Source organism: Zalophus californianus, chromosome 9 (genome assembly GCF_009762305.2).
Source record: "Zalophus californianus isolate mZalCal1 chromosome 9, mZalCal1.pri.v2, whole genome shotgun sequence".
Lineage (NCBI taxonomy): Eukaryota > Metazoa > Chordata > Mammalia > Carnivora > Otariidae > Zalophus > Zalophus californianus.
In genome coordinates, this window is record NC_045603.1 from 79020556 (window position 1) to 79040086 (window position 19531).

The 19531-nt window shown below is 39.9% G+C and overlaps 1 protein-coding gene and 1 long non-coding RNA gene across 2 annotated transcripts; one reads left to right on the forward strand and one right to left on the reverse strand.

Annotated features, from left to right (window-relative positions):
- Nucleotides 1-583: 583 nt before the first annotated feature.
- LOC113921756 lies at nt 584-15552 on the reverse strand. The gene is made up of 5 exons (XR_003519786.2): nt 15498-15552; nt 14335-14482; nt 7925-8141; nt 1974-2117; nt 584-830 (listed from the first exon to the last, which is right to left on the reverse strand). It is a non-coding gene; the product is annotated as an uncharacterized LOC113921756 (long non-coding RNA).
- Nucleotides 6390-13497, forward strand: MANSC4 (MANSC domain containing 4). Its single transcript, XM_027592941.2, has 3 exons — nt 6390-6650; nt 9360-9494; nt 12124-13497. The coding sequence occupies exons 1-3, from the start codon at nt 6422-6424 to the stop codon at nt 12795-12797; spliced, it is 1038 nt and encodes a 345-aa protein (XP_027448742.2). The 5' UTR covers nt 6390-6421; the 3' UTR covers nt 12798-13497.
- Nucleotides 15553-19531: the final 3979 nt, after the last annotated feature.

The following is a 19531-nucleotide window of genomic DNA, read 5'->3' on the forward strand; positions in this document are numbered from 1 at the left end:
CCCAGCCTATCTGGGTCGCGGCGGCGCCCCCGAGGCAGCCCCTCCTCCTGGTCCCGGGGGCGGCGGCTCAGCCTCGCTCCCCCAAAAGCGGCGGCCCTGCCCGTCTGCTCTCCCTCAGCGCCAAAAAAGGCCCGGCTGCCGCGCGCCGGGCGTCGGGAGGCGGCCGCCGTCGCTCGGATTCTCGGGCCGCGTCAGCCGCCGAGGGGATCCCAGCCCCCAGCCTGCAGCCTCCTCCCACGCCTCGCCTCTCACTTCCGCCCGCAGGACCCCTGCTGCCCGCCAGACCTGCGAGCGGGATCCGGCTTTCAGGGAGGGCGGGCTGCGGGCCCCGGCGCCCGGGCTGTGGCCGCGTCCGCGCAAGCCTCCCCCGCACGCCGGGCGCAGTGGCTCTGCGGCCTGCGGGGTCCGCGGCGATGCGCCGAGGGGGGCGGGGGGGACCGGAGACGAGGTGAAGCCAGTCTGCTCTTTCTTCCACGCTGCTTTACAAGCGGGAAGAGAGAGAGAAGAAGAAACAGGCGTGGGGGGACCGGGATGAAGGGAGTCTGGGGTCCTGGGAGTCAAAATCCACATCTGGGATCGCCCATCTAGCCCAATCCGGCATAGTGTCCCAGGGGGGCTGAGGCACATAGGCCGTCTCTGCACACACGGGTGACACCCAGAGCTGATTCTTCGCCATGGTCATGGTGTAGGAGCCATCTTGCAGAAAGAGGGTCCAGGCAGATGGCAGCAGGTTCTGCAGGGCTCACTGGGGTGCACAGTACAGCAGATGAAAAGGGTCGGGAAGCAGAGGAGCTTGTATTTGCTGCTGGGGCCTGTTAATCCTCTTTATGCTATTAAAAGAAAGACAGGAGTGCAACTCAATTTAAGTTACTTCAGTTTCGTTGGGCCAGCCATGACCGAACGTGATCCTTTGGGCAGAAGGTCTGGCCGCTTTTGGTCATACTGGCCTACAGAGGTGGCTTTTCTTGCCACTCTGTGTTCCCCTGCCCATGCCCCCGGCCGGCTGAGGACGACTTAAGGAGGGACTACTTCTTCCCTATCTTCTCTCACTGAACGTTGCAAAGAAATGCATAGAAAGCGCACCCCAAATAATGAGGACCTCGTGTTGCTCATGCGATATGAATTAATCTTAGAAGGGGGTGAGGGGGATACTGTTAGTTTAGCTTTGGGTAGATGGGGGGATAAGGATTGGGAGGGAGCAGGCACTTATCCTACAAAAAAACCTTGAAAATTTTCCCAGACCAAGATTCTTCTATCATAGTCCTCAACTTGGGGAGAAGATGTGTTTGGGCTTTATTTTCATTATTACACGCTTCAGCTGTCTTCTTGAACGGCAAGTTGTTAAATGACACCTTCTTCATAAGTACATTTCCACTTTTTGAAACAAGATACCTCCTACAATGCTGATTAACGTTTTACTTTAGGAAGGGGGAAGGGTTAAAAACCAGAGAAGAAAGTCGTCTTGGTAAAGCATGAAATCCGTTCAGCACCTTTTTGGTTAATTTGTGCTTTTCACTAGGTAACTTAGCTGCCTTATTGTGAGGTGTTGTCCTCCATTATTTTCTTTATAAAACACCATGAATAAGGAACTAAAATTTTAAAGACACAGGAAAAAATCCTAGTAGATTCTGACCTCCCTGAGAAAAGGGAAGGAGACAAGGATGGATCTATGACCTGCTTCATTCATCTTTTTTTTTTTTTAGCTCTGTGAACAACTTTTACCTTTTTGCCTTGTTTCACTTGGCCTTTAAATCATTACTGATAAAACTCCATTCTCAACCAGTTTCTCACACTTCTGTTTTCAATAAGGGTACAGTCAAGACATTCTAAAGTTCTTAGGTGGGGAGTGACCAAGAATTTAGCAACCTCTTTAGGAAAGTAGTACCACCTCCCGTATTAGGCCTTAAGCGGGGGAATTTTGTTGGAGGGCACACCCTCCATCAAAGAGGCTTGGACTTGGGATTTATTTGTACCTCCATTCGCAACAATGCCAGATTCAGTGGGTCAGCCAAGAACAGGCTTTTAGTCTCTTCTCTGTCCTTTTAGACTCTTTCACCAATGGATGCTTTTGTTTCCAAACATCATAGATATGCCTCAGGCTGGTATTTTCTTGCCTTCTAAAAACAGACCCGAAAAATCACACTCAAAGAACGATGCACATCAGAAAGGCAATTCACGCACATAATATTATCAGAGTAAGATTAGCTTAGGCAGGGAATCTGGGGTGTGAGTCTGACAATAGTGGGCACTGAACCTGTAAGCTTTTTTGGCCCTGATATGATAATAATGTCATTTAGGATCGGAAGTATCTTAAAAGATCAAATCACTTTTGTAACTCACATAGTAAGCTTTCTGTTCAGCTGGGAATGCAAAGTTAAAGCAATATAAACTCATTTACAAAAGATCTAAAGTATTATTTCTAAGCCTCATGAAAATATTGCTTATATATAACTGGTGGTATAATTTTATAGATCTGTTATTGACTGAACAATGAATAATAAAGACTGGCCTTTGTGGTACTATGACTCACTTCAGACACTTTATATTATGATCTTTCTACAAAAGACTACAGTAGGAGTCAGACATAGGCTGTTTCTTTAAGAATTTATGGAAAATACATCTTATGACGGAGAATGAAAAAAAATATTTAAGTACAAGATGTTTATCACAGTGTTGCTTTTAATAATAAAAAAATGGAACACATAATGTCTAATAGTAATAGTAGCTAACATTTACTGAATGTTTATTATATGCCAGGCACCATTGGCAGTGCTTTTCATGGATTACAATATTTTTTTATTCTGTTTTACAGCTGAGGAAGCTGAAGTGCAGAGTAAATTTTGGTACATGTGTAGAATGAAATACTGTAGAGCCATTACAACTTTGGATATACATGTAGATCTTTCTTTAGAAACCCTGAAAAATATAATTTTACACTGGATTTTTAAAAAACAGTTTCTGGAGGGGCATCTGGGTGGCACTGTCGGTTAAGCATCAGACTCTTGGTTTCAGGTCAGGTCGTGATCTCAGGGTCATGGGATCGAACCCCAAGTGGGTTCCGTGCTCAGTGTGGAGTCAGCTTGAGATTCTCGCTCCCTCTCCCTCTGCCCCTCCCACTTGTGTTCTCTGTCTCTAAAATAAATAAATAAATCTTTAAAAAACAGTTTCTGGAACAGTATGAATCCATGTATGTAAAATGGTATATATGTATCTATTTTTTACAGAGATGTCTAGAAGGATGTTAACGAAAGTGTTAAGACTATAGGACTGTAGGGGCCTCTGGGTGGCTCAGTCGTTAAGCATCTGCCTCCGGCTCAGGTCATGATCCCAGAGTCCTGGGATCAAACCCCATATCGGGCTCGGCAGGAAGCCTGCTTCTCCCTCTCCCACTCCCCCTACTTCTGTTCCGTCTCTCGCTGTGTTTCTGTCAAATAAATAAATAAAATCTTTAAAAAAAAAAGACTATAGGACTGTAGTTTTTATTTCTTTTTGTACTTTTCTGTACAGTTTGGATTTTTAAAGTGAAATATACATCAATTTAATAAAAAGCAAAACATTTTAAAAATTATGTCCTTTCCAACAAGCAAAACTGAAATATTTTCCTTTCATGAAAGCATATGGGACAATTTAAATGAGTTTATAAAGTAGCACAGTTCTTTAAAAATGGCTCAGGGGCGCCTGGGTGGTTCTCAGTGGGTTGAACATCCAACTTTTGGCTTCAGCTCAGGTCATGATCTCTGGGTTGGGACAGGAGATCCAGCCTCCTTCCACTTTACACCCCCCCCCCCAGGTCAGGCTCCCCGCTCAGCGGGGAGTCTGTTTTTCCTCTCCCTCTTTCTCCCGCCCACCCCATGTGTGCATTCTCCCTCTCAAATAAATACATCTTTAAAAAAATTAAAATGGCTTATATTTAATTCAGATTGAGCATCTTCATGTAAGCAAAACTTCTATTTTTTTTCAGTCAGCGTTACATCAGTGTTTTCCAAACATCTTAGTAAATCACCTGGGACAATTAGGAGAATTCTGGTTCCCACACTAGAGCAACTGATTCAGGCTCTTGGAAGAGAAGACAGATTTTTAAGGTAAGAATCCAATTTGTGAACCCCTCTCAAGAGCACCCAGTTGGAAATACGTACAATATATCACTGCATTGCAATAGTGTAACGGTTCTGAATATTTGATAAAATCTATACAAAGGCTATATAGCAATTTTTTATTCAGAGTTGGAATTGCTTTCTGGTTTCTGCAATTTCATCTCACTTGGACAAGTTTTGAGACTGGATATTTCTGGGCCACAAATCTCAGCCCATTGTGGATTCCTCCCTCTGCCCCTGCAGTCCAGTTTGTATCTCTCCTTTTCAAAATACTTGGCTCCAGGAAGTTCCTGGTTTCCAGACTGAATGTTTATGCAATCACCAAAAAAAAATTGTTTTAAAAATTTTAAAGCATGCTTTTACATCGGAACTTGGAGATTCTTTAAAGCGCAACTTTGATCTTTACTTGAACACCATTTGACAGCAAAAGGATTAAGCAATTGTGGGTTGTTCCATTATCCCTGCAGGATACATGAGAACTTCAAGGAATTATATATCACAGGAAAGAAACGCATTTACTGTGATTGAAAAACACGGAGGTTAGAAGGTTAGAAAGCCGACTTTCCGGTTTATGTCCGCAGGGCATGAACTAATTGCAATCTCTATGGAACCTCATTGAGAAACAGGGAGTAATCTTTTGTTCCTCACCTGTTGCTTGCTTTGCCATTAGGAAACCTCTCTTCCCTTTCCCTTTGGAAGATCGAATAGTCTGATTATTTGCATGTAAGCAACTGAAACTTGCTTTCTATGAGAAGTTCAATAGAATAACATATTTATCATTTTTAGTGTATTTTATGTGGCTTATGCAAGGTTAGGAGTTAATCCATGTTATAATTTTTGCTTAGGAGAAAGTAAAATATTTTGTTTTTAAAGTTATTCAGCCTTTTGAATATTTTCTTCTTATTGATGATTAAATTATGTCTAAAAATCAAAGCATATGTGATAGGCTATTATTATGAAACAGGTGGGAAAATGAAAATTCAAAGAATTTTGAATTCAAAAAATGTTAACATTTTTGTGTCAAGTGAATGAGTCATTGTGCAAAAGGTATGAAAGAAACCCAGATCACAGGTTAGAAAAAACTTCATTTAAAAAAAATTTTTTTTTGAAAAGAGCAGTTCAGCTGTACTCTATGCCAAAACCTGATTTTCACTTATGCTTGCTCTAAAAATGGGTACAAAAAAGCAACAGTTTCATGCTTTGAACTAATTTGTCATCTTGGACATCATCATGGGATAAAGAAATGACAATCTTCACAAAAGTGAGAGGCCATTTTTGCTTCCTTTAGTATCTTTTCAAATGTTTTGGCATTGCAATTGAAGTGATTTTATTAATATTTAGAAATTTAAAACCATTTCATCATTTCTCTAATACACGTTTCTTAGCAACTATTTCTGCTTCAATCAGAGATACTATGCCTTTTTGTATACGCTTCACAAAGAAGTATCCTTTATAACTTGCAAACATGAATCTCAGAAAACAGATTAGATAGCACCCATTTTGAACTTCTTCACAATTTTCACTGTAATGCTTTTCATTTGCTGTGGCTGGCCTTTTGGGGCGGGGGGTCGGGGGGAAGAAAAATGCCTGGCTCCAAGAAGTGACCAGGATCCATATATCCACATTCAATGTTTTCAAAATCACTGCAAAATTAAAATTTAACTTTTTTTTCATTTTCAGTTTTCATTTACGTTCAAGGTTTTTTGTGGTTATTTTGTTCAGTTTAGTAAATACAAAAAATTTAAACTTGTGCACAGACTGGTTCTCTGGTGAATGTAAATACCAGAACTTAAATTCACAGGAAAAAAAAAAAAAAGACAATTTAAAAAAATCTGCAGTCACAGGTTCCTTTGAAACCATACATCAGCCCCTTACAAAACCATGTCTTGTTTCTGGTGAAATGGATCCTTCCTTTATCTGACGTCAAGTGACTAATTGTTTTCCTCAGAAAGACTCTTGGCTAGGGTTTCCACTTGTCTTTATATTTACTTAGTAAGAGGTGTCTGTGACTATTCACTTTCAGAAAAAGAAGAAAAGAGGAGAGAATCCGTATCTTCAAGAGGATAAGGGACAGTGTATCAAAATGGCCTGGAAAATGTTCAACATTAACATCAGAAAGTCAAATGTTCACCTAGGGCTCAGCTGGGAAGAAACAAAAGAAAAATCACTATGCAGTCAAAGAATGGCTTCATTTTTCTAGAAGGTGACCCTCCAGGAGAGTCCCTTAGCAACAGTCTCGAAGTTCCAGAAACTGTCCTAAACCCTGATGGTCAGCTTCGGCGTCTGTCTGGAACTCGAACTTCTTGCCCGGTCTTTCTACCAGGGAAATGCATGTGGTGGTGGTGGCAACAGCCTTGATACTGTTCCTAAGCATGGGGCGGACCTCAGACTCTCTCTGCTCACCCACCATTTTTTACAGAGACTGTTGGATCCGTCGCTTCCCAGGGCTTCTGATTGACCTGGAGGAGTCTCAGAAGCTGGGAGCTCAGTTCCTGAAGTATTATTCTGAAAGCACCGGCCAGAAATGCAGCAGGAGCTGCTGCCTTAGGAAGGATGGTAAGTATTAATGATATGCCTGCGCAAAATCAGGAGAAACTTATAAAATGAAGACCTAAGTAAGGAGCCCTAGGCAGAGGTTCCAGTGAACAAACAGATGAACAGGACTAGGGAAGATGAGGGAGAGACATGGGGCTGGGGGAGAGCGGGAGAGAGATTGAGACTGACTTTGCGTTTGGATCAGTGCTGGCACAGTTTACAAATCTGGTAATGATCCAGAATGCCGTGGAACCTACAAGTAACAGAGAATCTTCGTCTCTTCACTAAAGTGCTACTATTTCCTCGATGGTTAACTAACAATATTTCCATAGTCCCCAAATATGGCATATTTGATTTCAAAAATATTTATAATAATTTCCTTTTCAAAGTTCTTTTGGTGATATTGGTATTTCAAATTTTTGAAATGTGCTTGCTTGTGTTGAGCAAATGCGGTTGCACTGAGCAGGAATTTCGATTGTGACTGATGTTTTGAAAGACATAGGTAGATATATGTCAAATAGCAAAAAATAAAGAAAAGAAATATATATATTAAATATTCCAAATTTTTTTGTCCGAAATCCAGAACCAGAGCATCATCCATGTAATATGATCAAGGCTTATAATGAGGAAAACATTTCATTATTGCAGAATTTCCAGTTACAATTGTCTAAAGGCTTCTTTCATTTGTTTTTCATTTTTCCAAGATTTTAAAGCTACTTGGAAAGAAACAGAAAAAGCAACACAACACTTTAAAATAATTCTCTTGGTTCTTCCACACTTTCTTTCCATGGTTTGATACCAACTTATTAATTGCCAGTGCCTCCTATCCAAGTCTGCATGGAAGATTTCTGGGATGCAGATTGAGGCTACCGGAGGGTGTAAACCGACCACAGTGTGAGAAGCTGCCCCAGGCTAAGCCCTCAAAAATTAATCAGGCACACAAGAGAACAATTAATTTATTAAAGGGAAATTTTTTTTTAAGAATTTATTTATTTGAAAGAGAGAGCACAAGAGAGCACACAAGCAGGGGGAGTGGCAAAGGGAAAGGAGAAGCAGACTCCCCGTTGAGCAGGGAGCCCAATGTGGGGCTCGATCCCAGGACCCTGGGATCATGACCTGAGCCGAAGGCAGAGGCTTAACTGACTGAGCCACCCAGGTGCCCCTAAAGGGAAATCTTTTTGAAAAGGTTGCCAATCCAGATTTTCACCTTAGAGATGCTTCTAATTCCCATAAGCCTTGAGGAAGGTGGGTGAGGGGGGGATACCTTTCAGCATTTTCCCATGGCATCAATTTACCTGACTGTCCATCACAGGGAAACTTTTTTCTCTCGACTTCCAGGGATACTATAAGCATCCAGTAGAATTCCATGATTTTAGAGCCTCTGTAGCTTCCAAGTTGTGGTTTTCTTCCTCCAAAAGAAAGGGCACGAACACACGTCTTTGTTTTTAGCTGGAAGCCAGAACTTTAAAAAGCCACAGTCCTGCAATAGCTAACCTGTTCGGAACAGGAACTCTAAAGTATACACAAAGAGGAATATAAAACATCTTTTAAAATTGCTCTCTTTACAGCAACTATTTTCTTATCAAAAATTTAGATGTCTAAATTTGAATATTTTTTAGTCCTTTCCCTTGAACTTGACAGCCCAGTCTTTAGGGAAAGCATTTGTAATCTAAAATGTATTAGCAATGTATTATTAATTGAATTCTGCCCTCTTCTTTATTCTCCTGGATGCCCCAGAAGTAACGGGGCGGGGGGGAATGCAGCTCCCCACAGTTAACCTTACACAGAAGCAGCAAAGGTTTTGCCAACCACAATTCCACAACAGCTTTAGGCATACTCTGAGGTCTGGTAATTGTATGCTATTCCTCTGTAATCTTATTTTATTAAAGAAGTTGATACCTTTGGTCAATGGATATTTCCCAGCACATGGTCCCTGCTACACTGCAGCAGAAGGAAAGCCTGTTTTGCACTTTAGGGAGGACAGACTGAAGACTGGCACTCAGCAAATCACACTTCAGGTTTTCCAGAAATAACATAGTCCATTTTATGGAGCAAACTTATTTGGTAGAAGGGGGATGGCATCAGTGATGTACCCCTACCCATTAGAATTCCAAATGCTCACATCCTTGTCAGTAGACTCTCTTCCTCTTTAAAGGACACTGAACAGGCTTTTCATTGGATGTGTGATTTGCAACATGGGACTAGTGTTCCCCTATAATCAGGATCAGGGTAGTGTTCACCTGGCCTGCTGCCTTTCCACCATCTGGGCCTCTCCCAGTAATTGCAGTTTTTGCCTTCCCATGACTCCCTCTTTTGTTACAACATCTGTCACTTTATTTTCGTATTTCTTTCTCTGGTGAACTCCAGTGCCTTAGCATTCTGAGAGGGCACTGCAACTATAAATCTGATAAGCCCGAGGGGCTTCTGTAACCAATTGAACTTTTCATGAACATAAAATACTGGGATTGGAAAATGATTCCAGGTAATCCTGTGTGGAATGGAATGTGTGAAAGATTAGAGAAAACCAGTGGATAGTTTCTTTTAAAAGGGCATTTTCCATATTCAGGGAAACCAGTTACTGTAGTTCACAATGTTCTGTAAGATGTCTGAACATAGCCCTGCAATATACTGCTGTTAATCCAATGTTCTGGGGGAAAGAAATATAAGTTACTCAGAGCTCATCAAGCTGGGAGAAACCAAAACCATCTGCAGATGCACTTTTCCTTTTAGTTTCCTGTAACGTGGCTGTCTTCTACCATGATCCTATTCATGACAATGTCAACTGCCTCCATATTCACTGCCCCACGCTGGAGAGCTGCATATTAGAGCCCGGAACCAGTGCCATTTTATACAACATAACAGAAGGTAATGATTTAAGTATTTTGTACTTATGTTGAAGAATGTTGGTAATGCTCTAGTAGAGATGTATAACGCTAGAAACTGGCTGGCAACAACCTGAATCATTATTTTCCAGCGATCTCTATCTGGAAAAGGTTTGGGCATCCAGGGCAGAAAACTAAAAGTAAATTCGCTTTAGTTTGGCATGCTCGGCAATGATGAGTTCATTCCAGATGATAACAAATCGTATGTGATTGAAGAAGAGCTTAAGCATTACGTTTATTCCAGGAGCCCCCAGCAAGAGCCAAAAAAGGCATTTCTACTGCGGGGGCTAAGGGTGCTACCAGGAATAAAGAAAATGCTCAATGGAAGTTTTGAGGTCCATGGACACTGCATACAAGGATTCTACAAAGATGGATGTCAAGGACAAGGAAATGCACTTACAAACATACATTAGCATACCAATGGTCCCAAGATAACCAAGATATCCATTATTTTAGATAAATACACTCAAGTGTCCCTTGCCCATGTATATAAACTCAGGCTGCAAACTGGTAAACATGAAAGAATAGATTTTTTTTAAAGATTTTATTTATATATTTGACACAGAGTGAGACAGTGAGAGAGCGAAAACAAGAAGAGTGAGTGGGAAAGGGAGAAGCAGGCTTCCCGCCGAGCAGGGAGCCCGATGCAGGGCTCGATCCCAGGACCCTGGGACCATGACCCCAGCCGAAGGCAGTCGCTTAACCAACTGAGCCACCCAGGCGCACCGAAAGAATAGATTTTTGCCATCCAAATACAAAGGTGATAAATTTCGTTATCGATTTGTACTTCCTGAACATCTAATTCAGGCTGGGAGCAGCACTGCAGAAGATGGCAGCCATATCTCTGCCCTCGAATTTCTTACAATCTAGTTGCTGTGACAAATCTCACAATTAGTGTAGAATGTGTAATTGAATACCAAAGTGTGTGATACTGCCTCAAGTACAAGCACTCAAAAGAAGAGGAGACTAAAGAAAGCAAAATTCAGAGGCAGCTTTGTGGAAGAGGCCTGGCAGAGGCAAGATAAGGAGTTCTGTGTCACACCGCTGGAAAGTAAGAAAACAGGTCTGGCTACAAAAGGGGCACTTTTGGGGTTGCAATGAAAATCTGGGTAAGATAGGGTAGGCCAGGTTACAAAAGGGCTTTGGACAGAGCAGTATTTTGGTTTGACTTTGTCAGCAATAGAGAACCAACAAAGGCATTTAATGAGAAAATGCCATCATTAAAGTGATGAGTGTGGTTGTCTTTAGTCTAGGAAAATTATATGTGGGATGCAAATTAGAATATCTAGTCAGGGAGGCATTAGATCTGGAGAAGGTGACCATAACTGCAAATGAAGAGGAGGGATGACTACCAGCACTTTGGGAGGGAACTGGATAGGACCTAGTTACTTCTTGGATGAAGGAAAAGAAGAGAGAGGAGTCAACGATTCCTCTGCACACATACAGATTCCAGCATGGATGAGGGAAATTGGTGAGGTCACTGAAAGAGACAGAGAGCCAGACAAAAGGATTTTGGCTTTGTGAATGTTCAGTGATGACATGAGATGTCAGGACCCTCAGGAGAGCACAGGAGAAATGAGACCGGAGACCAAGAAAGAGGAAATAACTGGTCATGTGGATTTCAGTGTCACCGATGTAGGTGGTGACAGTTGATGAGGATACTCATGTGTGTGTGGTGAATGGGTGAGATGAAGGGAAAATTCAGCAGAAGACAAAGGACTAAAGATTGTGGAAAGCACACAACCAGTCTGGATCAAGGAGAGAACGAGCTAAAGAAAGAAAAAAATGAGAAGCAGGCAGTCTGAGGTAAAGTGCCAAGAGAGTCTGTGTTCCAGGGAGTTACAGAGGGGGAATTTTAAGGAAAGGATGGCCAGCAGGACTGAGGATAAAAGAGAAGTCAAAGCAATGAGGCTGATCAGGAAATATGGAAACTACTGATTACCTCAGAAACATAATTCTGACAGAATATAGCAAGGATGGAACAAGATGGCAGAAGGCAAACAACAAAGAAAGGAAATGGATGTTGGTGTGTCTAGAAGGAGAGAGGGAGAGAGACAGAAACTGACAGGAGAGACAATTGAAAAGCTGTTGAGAGGTTTTTTCTTCCCCTTTACAGATGGAGCAATATCTGCACGTGTCTGAAGTCAGAGGGAAAGGAGTTCCTTTACAAGAGAGAAAATAGTGAAGACAAAGTCAGGACCCCCAGGGACTGGGAAGGGAGGAGACGGAGGGCTTTGCTCATGATTTTGAATACAGTTACACTTCTGTATTATTCATTTTTTAGAACTTTAAGATGCTATATATCTCAAATGGTTACTATCTTTTGCAATTCTTGCACTAACATTGGCTATTGTTACCCAAAAGCCCAGCGGACACAAAGAATCCTCTATGTTGTAGCCAAAGTTGTTTATAACAGAAAGTGTTCTAGAAAGTTAAGGTAAGTTCAAATGTGGTCAGTATGTTTCTAAGCCTTTTTAGAAGTATGCAATAGAATTTGAACTTAAGCTTATTTCACTAACTCACTGGCAAACCCAAGACTTCTCCAATCTGTTCTTTTAAGTTCTCTCCTTGAAATAAAAAATAAAATGAATGATGCCTTATTTATCTTTCAGGTATAGATCCAGATTTGCTGATTTTTGAACAATCACCTCCCACATATCTAAATACCCGTTCTTCATCTAACACATGGGACAGACTAAGGATTTTAAAAACTACACATTTAGATAAACAACAAACTACTGTGATAAACCAAATGCTACCATCAACAGAGGCACCATCATCAACCCCACATCAAGATTTGTTTGTCAACACAAACAATACCAGGTATTCCAAGGAATTAACCACAGATTCCTGGGCAAGACTCGTTTCCCTGAATGACTCCATTACCACAGAGTTAAATATGGTGTCACACAGCACTGATTTCATCAATAACCCAGATAACAAGACTATTTCTCCTTTCTTTGTTCCCATAGACACAAAACTTTTTCATAGGCCTATTCCATCCCAAGTCAACAGTAGCAAGCAATTACTAAACAAAACCAAGGGGTCCAACAGCAGAAACCACACATGTGAGAATGAAGACATGACACCTGAATGGGCATCTGTGACTTCAAAGATGTGGCTGGCTCCAGTGGCCCTCTGTACCTCTGTCATCTTTCTTTGCTGTTGTATAATCATCCTGGTGTCTGGATGCTGTAGAAAGCAGCAGGGCCAGTATAAGCCAGGACAGAGAAAGTCAGGATCCAGGCATATTAAAAAATTTAACACTCTAAAGGAGAACTCTTAATAGTAAAAGTTACAGGGAGATGGTAAGCTTTCAAGAGTATCATTTTTAGTTTTCTGTAAGACAAGGACTCTTTGGTTAAAAAAAAATAATTGCACAGGATGCTCACTCCTACCAATCTTTAAAAAAGGCCAAATGCTTGATAAACTTAAGTGCTTTTTTGGATTATTTCTGTTTTTTGAACAGTGTACCCTTTGCCAAATTTCCAAAATTCTGACCCCTGCAGTTATTTAGCACTGCATGAGAGATATGCTTCTAAGTGCTGTACATGTATTCACTCATGGATATAATTTTATGAATTAGGTATACTTTTATTGTACAGATGAGGAAAATGAGGAGAGGCTAAATATCTTCCCTAAAATCACACAGCTAATAAGTAGTGAAGGCAGGACTTAATAGGTAATCTGGTTCAAAAGTTCATGCTTGAAATCAGTTAGATTAAAAGCTTTCATTTTCCCAAAAAGCATGGAAAAAAGATACAGAGAGGAAAACACCATTACATCATATTTATCTCCTGTCAAGGTCAAATTATTGTCATGTATGTTAATAAAATCTTCTGGTGGTTTGGACAGAAGAGCAATATTATTACAGTTACTAACCCATGTGCAAACGCTGCCTTTTTTTTATACAGTTTTAATGTTCAATTGATTAATTCCTTTTAATCCGAAACCATCTTCATTTTTTTAAAGCTGACATGGCTTTAAATAACTCTGGTACTGCAATCTTTGAATTTTGTGTTATCTCTGTTGAATAAAGCTTGGGAGTTTTAGTTTACATCCCTCACGCGTGTGCATTGTTTTCCTAAGTGCAAATATTAGTTGTAGGTATTTGAGCTCTGTCCACCCCCACCCTGAAGTGCAGACACTTTAATTCAGTCAAGTCTCCAGTGATTTTAAACTTTAGGCCCTTAATCTAATCCTTGAAACTTTTTAAATGTGAGGACAGATATTAAAAGACAGCAAATAAGCATGAAGAACAGATAAGAGGAAATCCTGTTATAGGATTAATAAAATAGGACTGTTCTCTCATATGTTAAAACAAATTGTCCGGTGGCTTAAGAGCTGTTTCTGTTTCTTTCCCTAGTGTTGATACTGTGTGGGGGAAATTTCTTTTTTTAATATAAGAAAGAAATACACAAAATATCAGTAGAATATTAGCCACAAATAAAAGTCTGAATTTAAAAATTTCATCAATTTACCCTTATTTGCTAGTCATAATATTAAGTATCATAAATTTTATCAGTTTCCTTCCTAATTCATTAGGGGGAAAATGCTCATACTATGTAGGGAGGATATAAAGATTTAAATTACCCTAAAATTATATTTAAGTAAATAATTCAGGAAGGAGTCTTTAAAAATTATTTGTACAGTCTTTTAAAAGATTATTTTTCTTTAAAATATATACAAGTTACTTAAAGGTTTCCCAAAAAACCAGGGCTGCTAGAAAAAGGCTTTTCTTCCTTGGGGTTTCTCAGAATTTGCTCATTTCCCAATATTGATAGTTTTATAGAAATGACCATAATTTGAGAAAACATATTTACCTTTGTAAGAAAACAAACTCATACTCCTCTTCTTCAGCCACTACCTGTGACCATCAGATAAACTGAGGACGTTTATTTGACTGTAGACACAACCAGACCAGAGTAAGCCAGGAAGCAAAAACTGCTGAGCCTAGAAACCATGTTCTTCCTGGAAGCCATAAGGACCAAAAGAGAACTTCTGAATAGAATTTAAAACTTTCTTAAGAAACAATCAGAGATTCTCAAGGCCCAGTCAACAACCAAGGCCAAAATTGTTACACTCAATTGCAAAGTAACCATGACACTGAAATCTTCCCAACATTGTAACTGGCCAGACCTCTTTTAAAAAGTGTAACTGTCCAGTATTATGAAATACTTACCAATGCTGGGAAGGCTATATGCAAAGAAAGAAAGAACTATAAAGCATGCCACAATTAAGGAAACAGACTTGTCCTATTTCTTAGTTGCCTACGTGTTTAAGCAACTTCTGAGTTTTGTAATTTTAAGAGTTTGACGTCAGCAGTGAATTTGTATCAGAGCAGCAAATATCCCTTAGACTCGTTATAAGGATAAATATGATCATGTTCATTGTATATATTGGCTCAATTAATAGTTTAACGGATAAAGATCTGATTAATGAAAACCAGGGCTGTTTATTGCTAAAATTACAATGATCGCAACTGCTTTCCATTTGAGACAGATCTGTATTAATCTCACAGCTCTTAAGATTTTGCCACTAGGTGTCAGGGCTACAGCCTGTCTTCAGGTCAGTTGCCTGGAGACAGCCAAACTGCAAAGACTAGAGGGTACAGTGCTCTACAAGACAAGACCCTGAGTATAAATCTAGAGCGGGGAGGTCTGTCTGAAAACCACCCTCAGGTCTGATAATTCACTAGAATAATTCGCAGAACTCAAGGAAAGCTGTTATACTCATGGTTATGGTTTATCACAGGGAAAGAATATGGATTAAAATCAGCCAAGCGAAGCACATAGGATGAAGTCACAGAGGGTTCCAAAGTCATAGCTTCTGGTGTCTTCTCCCCCTGGAGGCAAGATGTGTTACTTTTCCTGTACCAGTGTATGATAATATGCCTCGAGTATTGCCAACCAGGGAAACCCGCCCGAACTTCAGCATTCAAAGATTTTATAGAGGCTCTATTACACGGGTATGACTGAGTGATTACCTGGGTGGTTGATCTCAGCTGCCAGGTGGACTGATCCCAGCTGACTCAGTGCCCCTTGCTCTAAATCATATGGTTTTTCTGGCATGGCTAAGACTGCCAGGTGTGGCCAGCCCCACCCTAAAATCCATTGTGACTGGCTCTCACCCTAAACAAAGATATTCCTATGAGGTATGACATAGATTACCTCCTAGAAGCTGCAGGCAAAGGCCAGACCTCTCTTTGGGCCAGGTCAGATTCTTTATTATATATCATTACTTCCTCTGCTTTCATCTGCACTGTAATATTACTACAGGACAGAAGACACTAATCTACCACCTATTTACATGTTCCTAAATGATCATTTCTCCTCAACCTCTATTTTCAAAACGTTCCCGTCTTCAATCCTGTTTCTGCATCTGAATTTCCCTAAACTCAATGAATTTCTAAAAAATACATTTCAACACACGTAAAGTATGCTTTAAACCTGATCTAAAAGTTACTTAACTTTGCTTTCCATTTACTATTTCTATGCAGTGGATTACAATGTATCTTTTTTCAATCAAGGTCATATTATTGTACTTAATAACATACAGATTCTTGGCCTTGCTAATACCAAATCATACCTTCATTTAATGTAAATCCTTTGGGTAACTGTTTTCAAATTCTTTCTGGCTTTATGTTCTCTGTTAGGCAAAATAAGAGACAAGTAACAAACTCAATAATTCCTCTATTTTAATTTAACTTAATCACAACTTTGGAAGTGGTAAGAAATAACATATACTTTAAAATACTGAATTGAGGGGCACCTGGGTGGCTCAGTCAGTTAAGCGACTGCCTTCGGCTCAGGTCATGATCCTGGAGTCCTGGGATTGAGTCCCACGTCAGTCCGGCTCCCTGCTCAGCGGGGAGTCTGCTTCTCCCTCTGACCTTCTTCCTTCTCGTGCTCTCTGTCTCTCATTCTTTCTTTCTCAAATAAATAAAATCTTAAAAAAAAATACTGAATTGACAGCTAAATTGAATGGAATCTTTCATAGAACAGTTCTTCTTTCGTCATTTGCTCTAATTAATTTCAAGGTCCTTATACCTCATCTCTTTTCTGAGCTGCAGAAACTCTAACTGGGGAATCTAAAGAGATGAATACCAGTTAATCTCCATTTCCACTTTTGTGCAAGTGTGGGCTTGGAGAAATGAGCCCCAGAAAGCAGAAAGGAGGATGCTAAACAGAGTTGAATTAACATAAAGTGAAACCAAAAGAGAGGAATGGAGCAAACTTTTCAGGTTAGAAAATACTTCCAAGAACCTGTTTCTAATCAGAATTGGCATCTGTGAAAAATGCATTGGGTAGACAGCAGTTATGTAAAAAAGCACTGAACTATATTCAGGGGATTCTTCCCAAATAACCAAAGTCATTACAGCTGGTCCCGACTTAGGACTCAACTTATGATTTTTCGACTTTACAATGATGTGAAAGCAATAACACATTCTAAGGAAACCACACTTCAAATTTTGAATTTTTATCTTTTCCCAGACTAGTGATATGTGATGATACATTTTCATGATGCTGGGCAGCGGCAATCAAAGCTCCTATCCAGCCATGAGATCTAAAGGTAAACAACCGGTATACTGACAACCACTTTGTACCCATAAAACCATTCTTTCACTTTCAGTACAGTAGTCAGTAAATTATATGAGATATTCAACACTTCATTATAAAATAGGCTTTTTGTTAGATGATTCTGCCCAACTGCAGGCTAATGTGAAGTGTTCTAAGTATGTTTAAAGTAGGCTGGGCTAAGCTATGTTTGGTAGGTTAGGTGTATTAAATGTATTTTCAACTTACAATATTTTCATCTTAAAATGGACTTATTGGGACATAATCACATCATAAGTTGAGGAAGATCTGTATTCAGAGGCAACCAATAGGTGTTAATTTGTAGGGAAAGAAATAAACAAAATAATAATATATATATATGAATATTAAAGTGACAGCAGAAATAAAAACTTTCAAACCAGAAGGAATCACACAGATCTTCTAATTAGTTCTACTGCCATATTGTACAAATAAGAAAACTGTTGAATAATCATTGCTATGATGCATTAATATGAAAAAATATTTTAAATGGGATGTGGCTTCTGGAGTTAACATGGCAGAGGAGGAGAGGACCCTATGTTTGTTTTGTCCCTGGAATTCAGCTAGATAATTATCAAATCATTCTGAACACTTGCAATATCAACTGGAGATGTGATAAAAGAAATGCTGCAATGCTACAAATAGAAAAGCAGCCACTTTTTGGAAGTATTGTTGTCTTTTCTCTCTCTTCTATTCTTTTCTGGACATAATGATGAGTCGGAGAAACTTAACAGGAGGTAGCACTCACTGCCAGGGATTTAATCAATATGGATATAAGTAACAGGTCTGAACTAGAACTTAAAATGATTATAAAGATACAAGCTGGGTTTGAAAAAAGCATGGAAGATAATAGAGAATCCCTTACTGTAGAAACAAAAGAACTAAAATACAATCAGGCCAAAATTAAAAATGCTATTACTGAGATGCAATAAAAAATGGAGGCTCTAACAGAGATGATAAACGAAGCAGAAGAGAGAGTCAGTGACATAGAAGACAAAATAATGGAAAATAAGGAAGCTGAAGAGAGAAAGACAACTACTGGATCACGAAGGAAGACTTCCAGAAATCAGTGATTCCATAAAGTGAAATAATATCCAGATAATAGGGGGGGTCCCAGAAGGTTAAGGGGAAGGAGGGTGCAGAATGTAGATTTGAACACATCACAGCCGAGAACTTCTCTAATCTGGGGAAGGAAACAGGCATTCAAGTCCAGGAGGGACAGAGATGCCCCCTCGAAATCAATAAAAAGAGGTCAACACCTTGACATACAATAGTGAAGCCTGCAAATTTCAGAGACAAAGAAAAAACCTGAAAGCAGCTCAGGACAAGAGATCTCTAACCTACAAGGGTAGAAACATAAGCTGGCAGCAGAACTGTCCACAGACACCTGGCAGGCCAGGAAGGACTGGCATGATATATTCAGGGTAACAAATGAGAAAAATATGCAACCAAGAATACTTTATCCAGCAAGGCTGTCATTCAGAATAGGCGAGATAAAGAGTGTCCAGGTTAAACAAATCTAAAGGAATTTGTGATCACTACACCAGCCCTGCAAGAAATATTAAAAGGAATCCTTCGAGGGAAGAGAGAGCCCAAAAGTAACAAACAGTAGAAAGGAACAGTGACAATCTACAGAAATAGTGACTTTACAGATAATACAATGGTAACTAACTTCATATCTTTCACTAATTACTTTGAATGTGAATGGACTAAATGTTCCCATCAAAAGACAGGATATCAGAGTGGATAAAAAAAAAAAAAAGACCCATTGATATGCTGTCTACAAGAGACTCATTTCAGACCCAGACACCTCCAAATTGAGAGTGAGGGGGTGGAGCCCATTTATCATGATAACGGACATCAAAAGAAAGCTGGAGTAGCCATCCTTATATCAAACTAGATTTTAAACCAAAGACTGTAATAAGAGATGAAAAAGGACACTATATCATAATAAAAGGGTCTACCCAACAAGAAGATCTAACAATTGTAAATATTTATGCCCCTAACTTGGGAGCGGCCAAGTATACAAACCAATTAATAACAAAATTAAAGAAACACATTGATAATAGTACAATAATAGGGGACTTCAACACCCCCCTCACTGCAATGGGCAGATCATCTAAGCAGATCAACAAGGAAACAAGGTCTTTGAACACACCAGACCAGATGGACTTAATAGATATATTCAGAGCATTTCATCTTAAAGCAACAGAATACACATTCTTCTTGAGTGCACATGGAACATTCTCCAGAACAGATCACATACTGTGTCAAAAATCAGGTCTCAACTGGTACAGAAAGACTGAGATCATACCATGCATGTTTTCAGACCACAAGGTGTTAAAACTTGGAACTCAATCACAAGAGAAAATTTGGAAGGAACACAAATACATGTTGGTTAAAGAGCATCCTACTAAAGAATGAA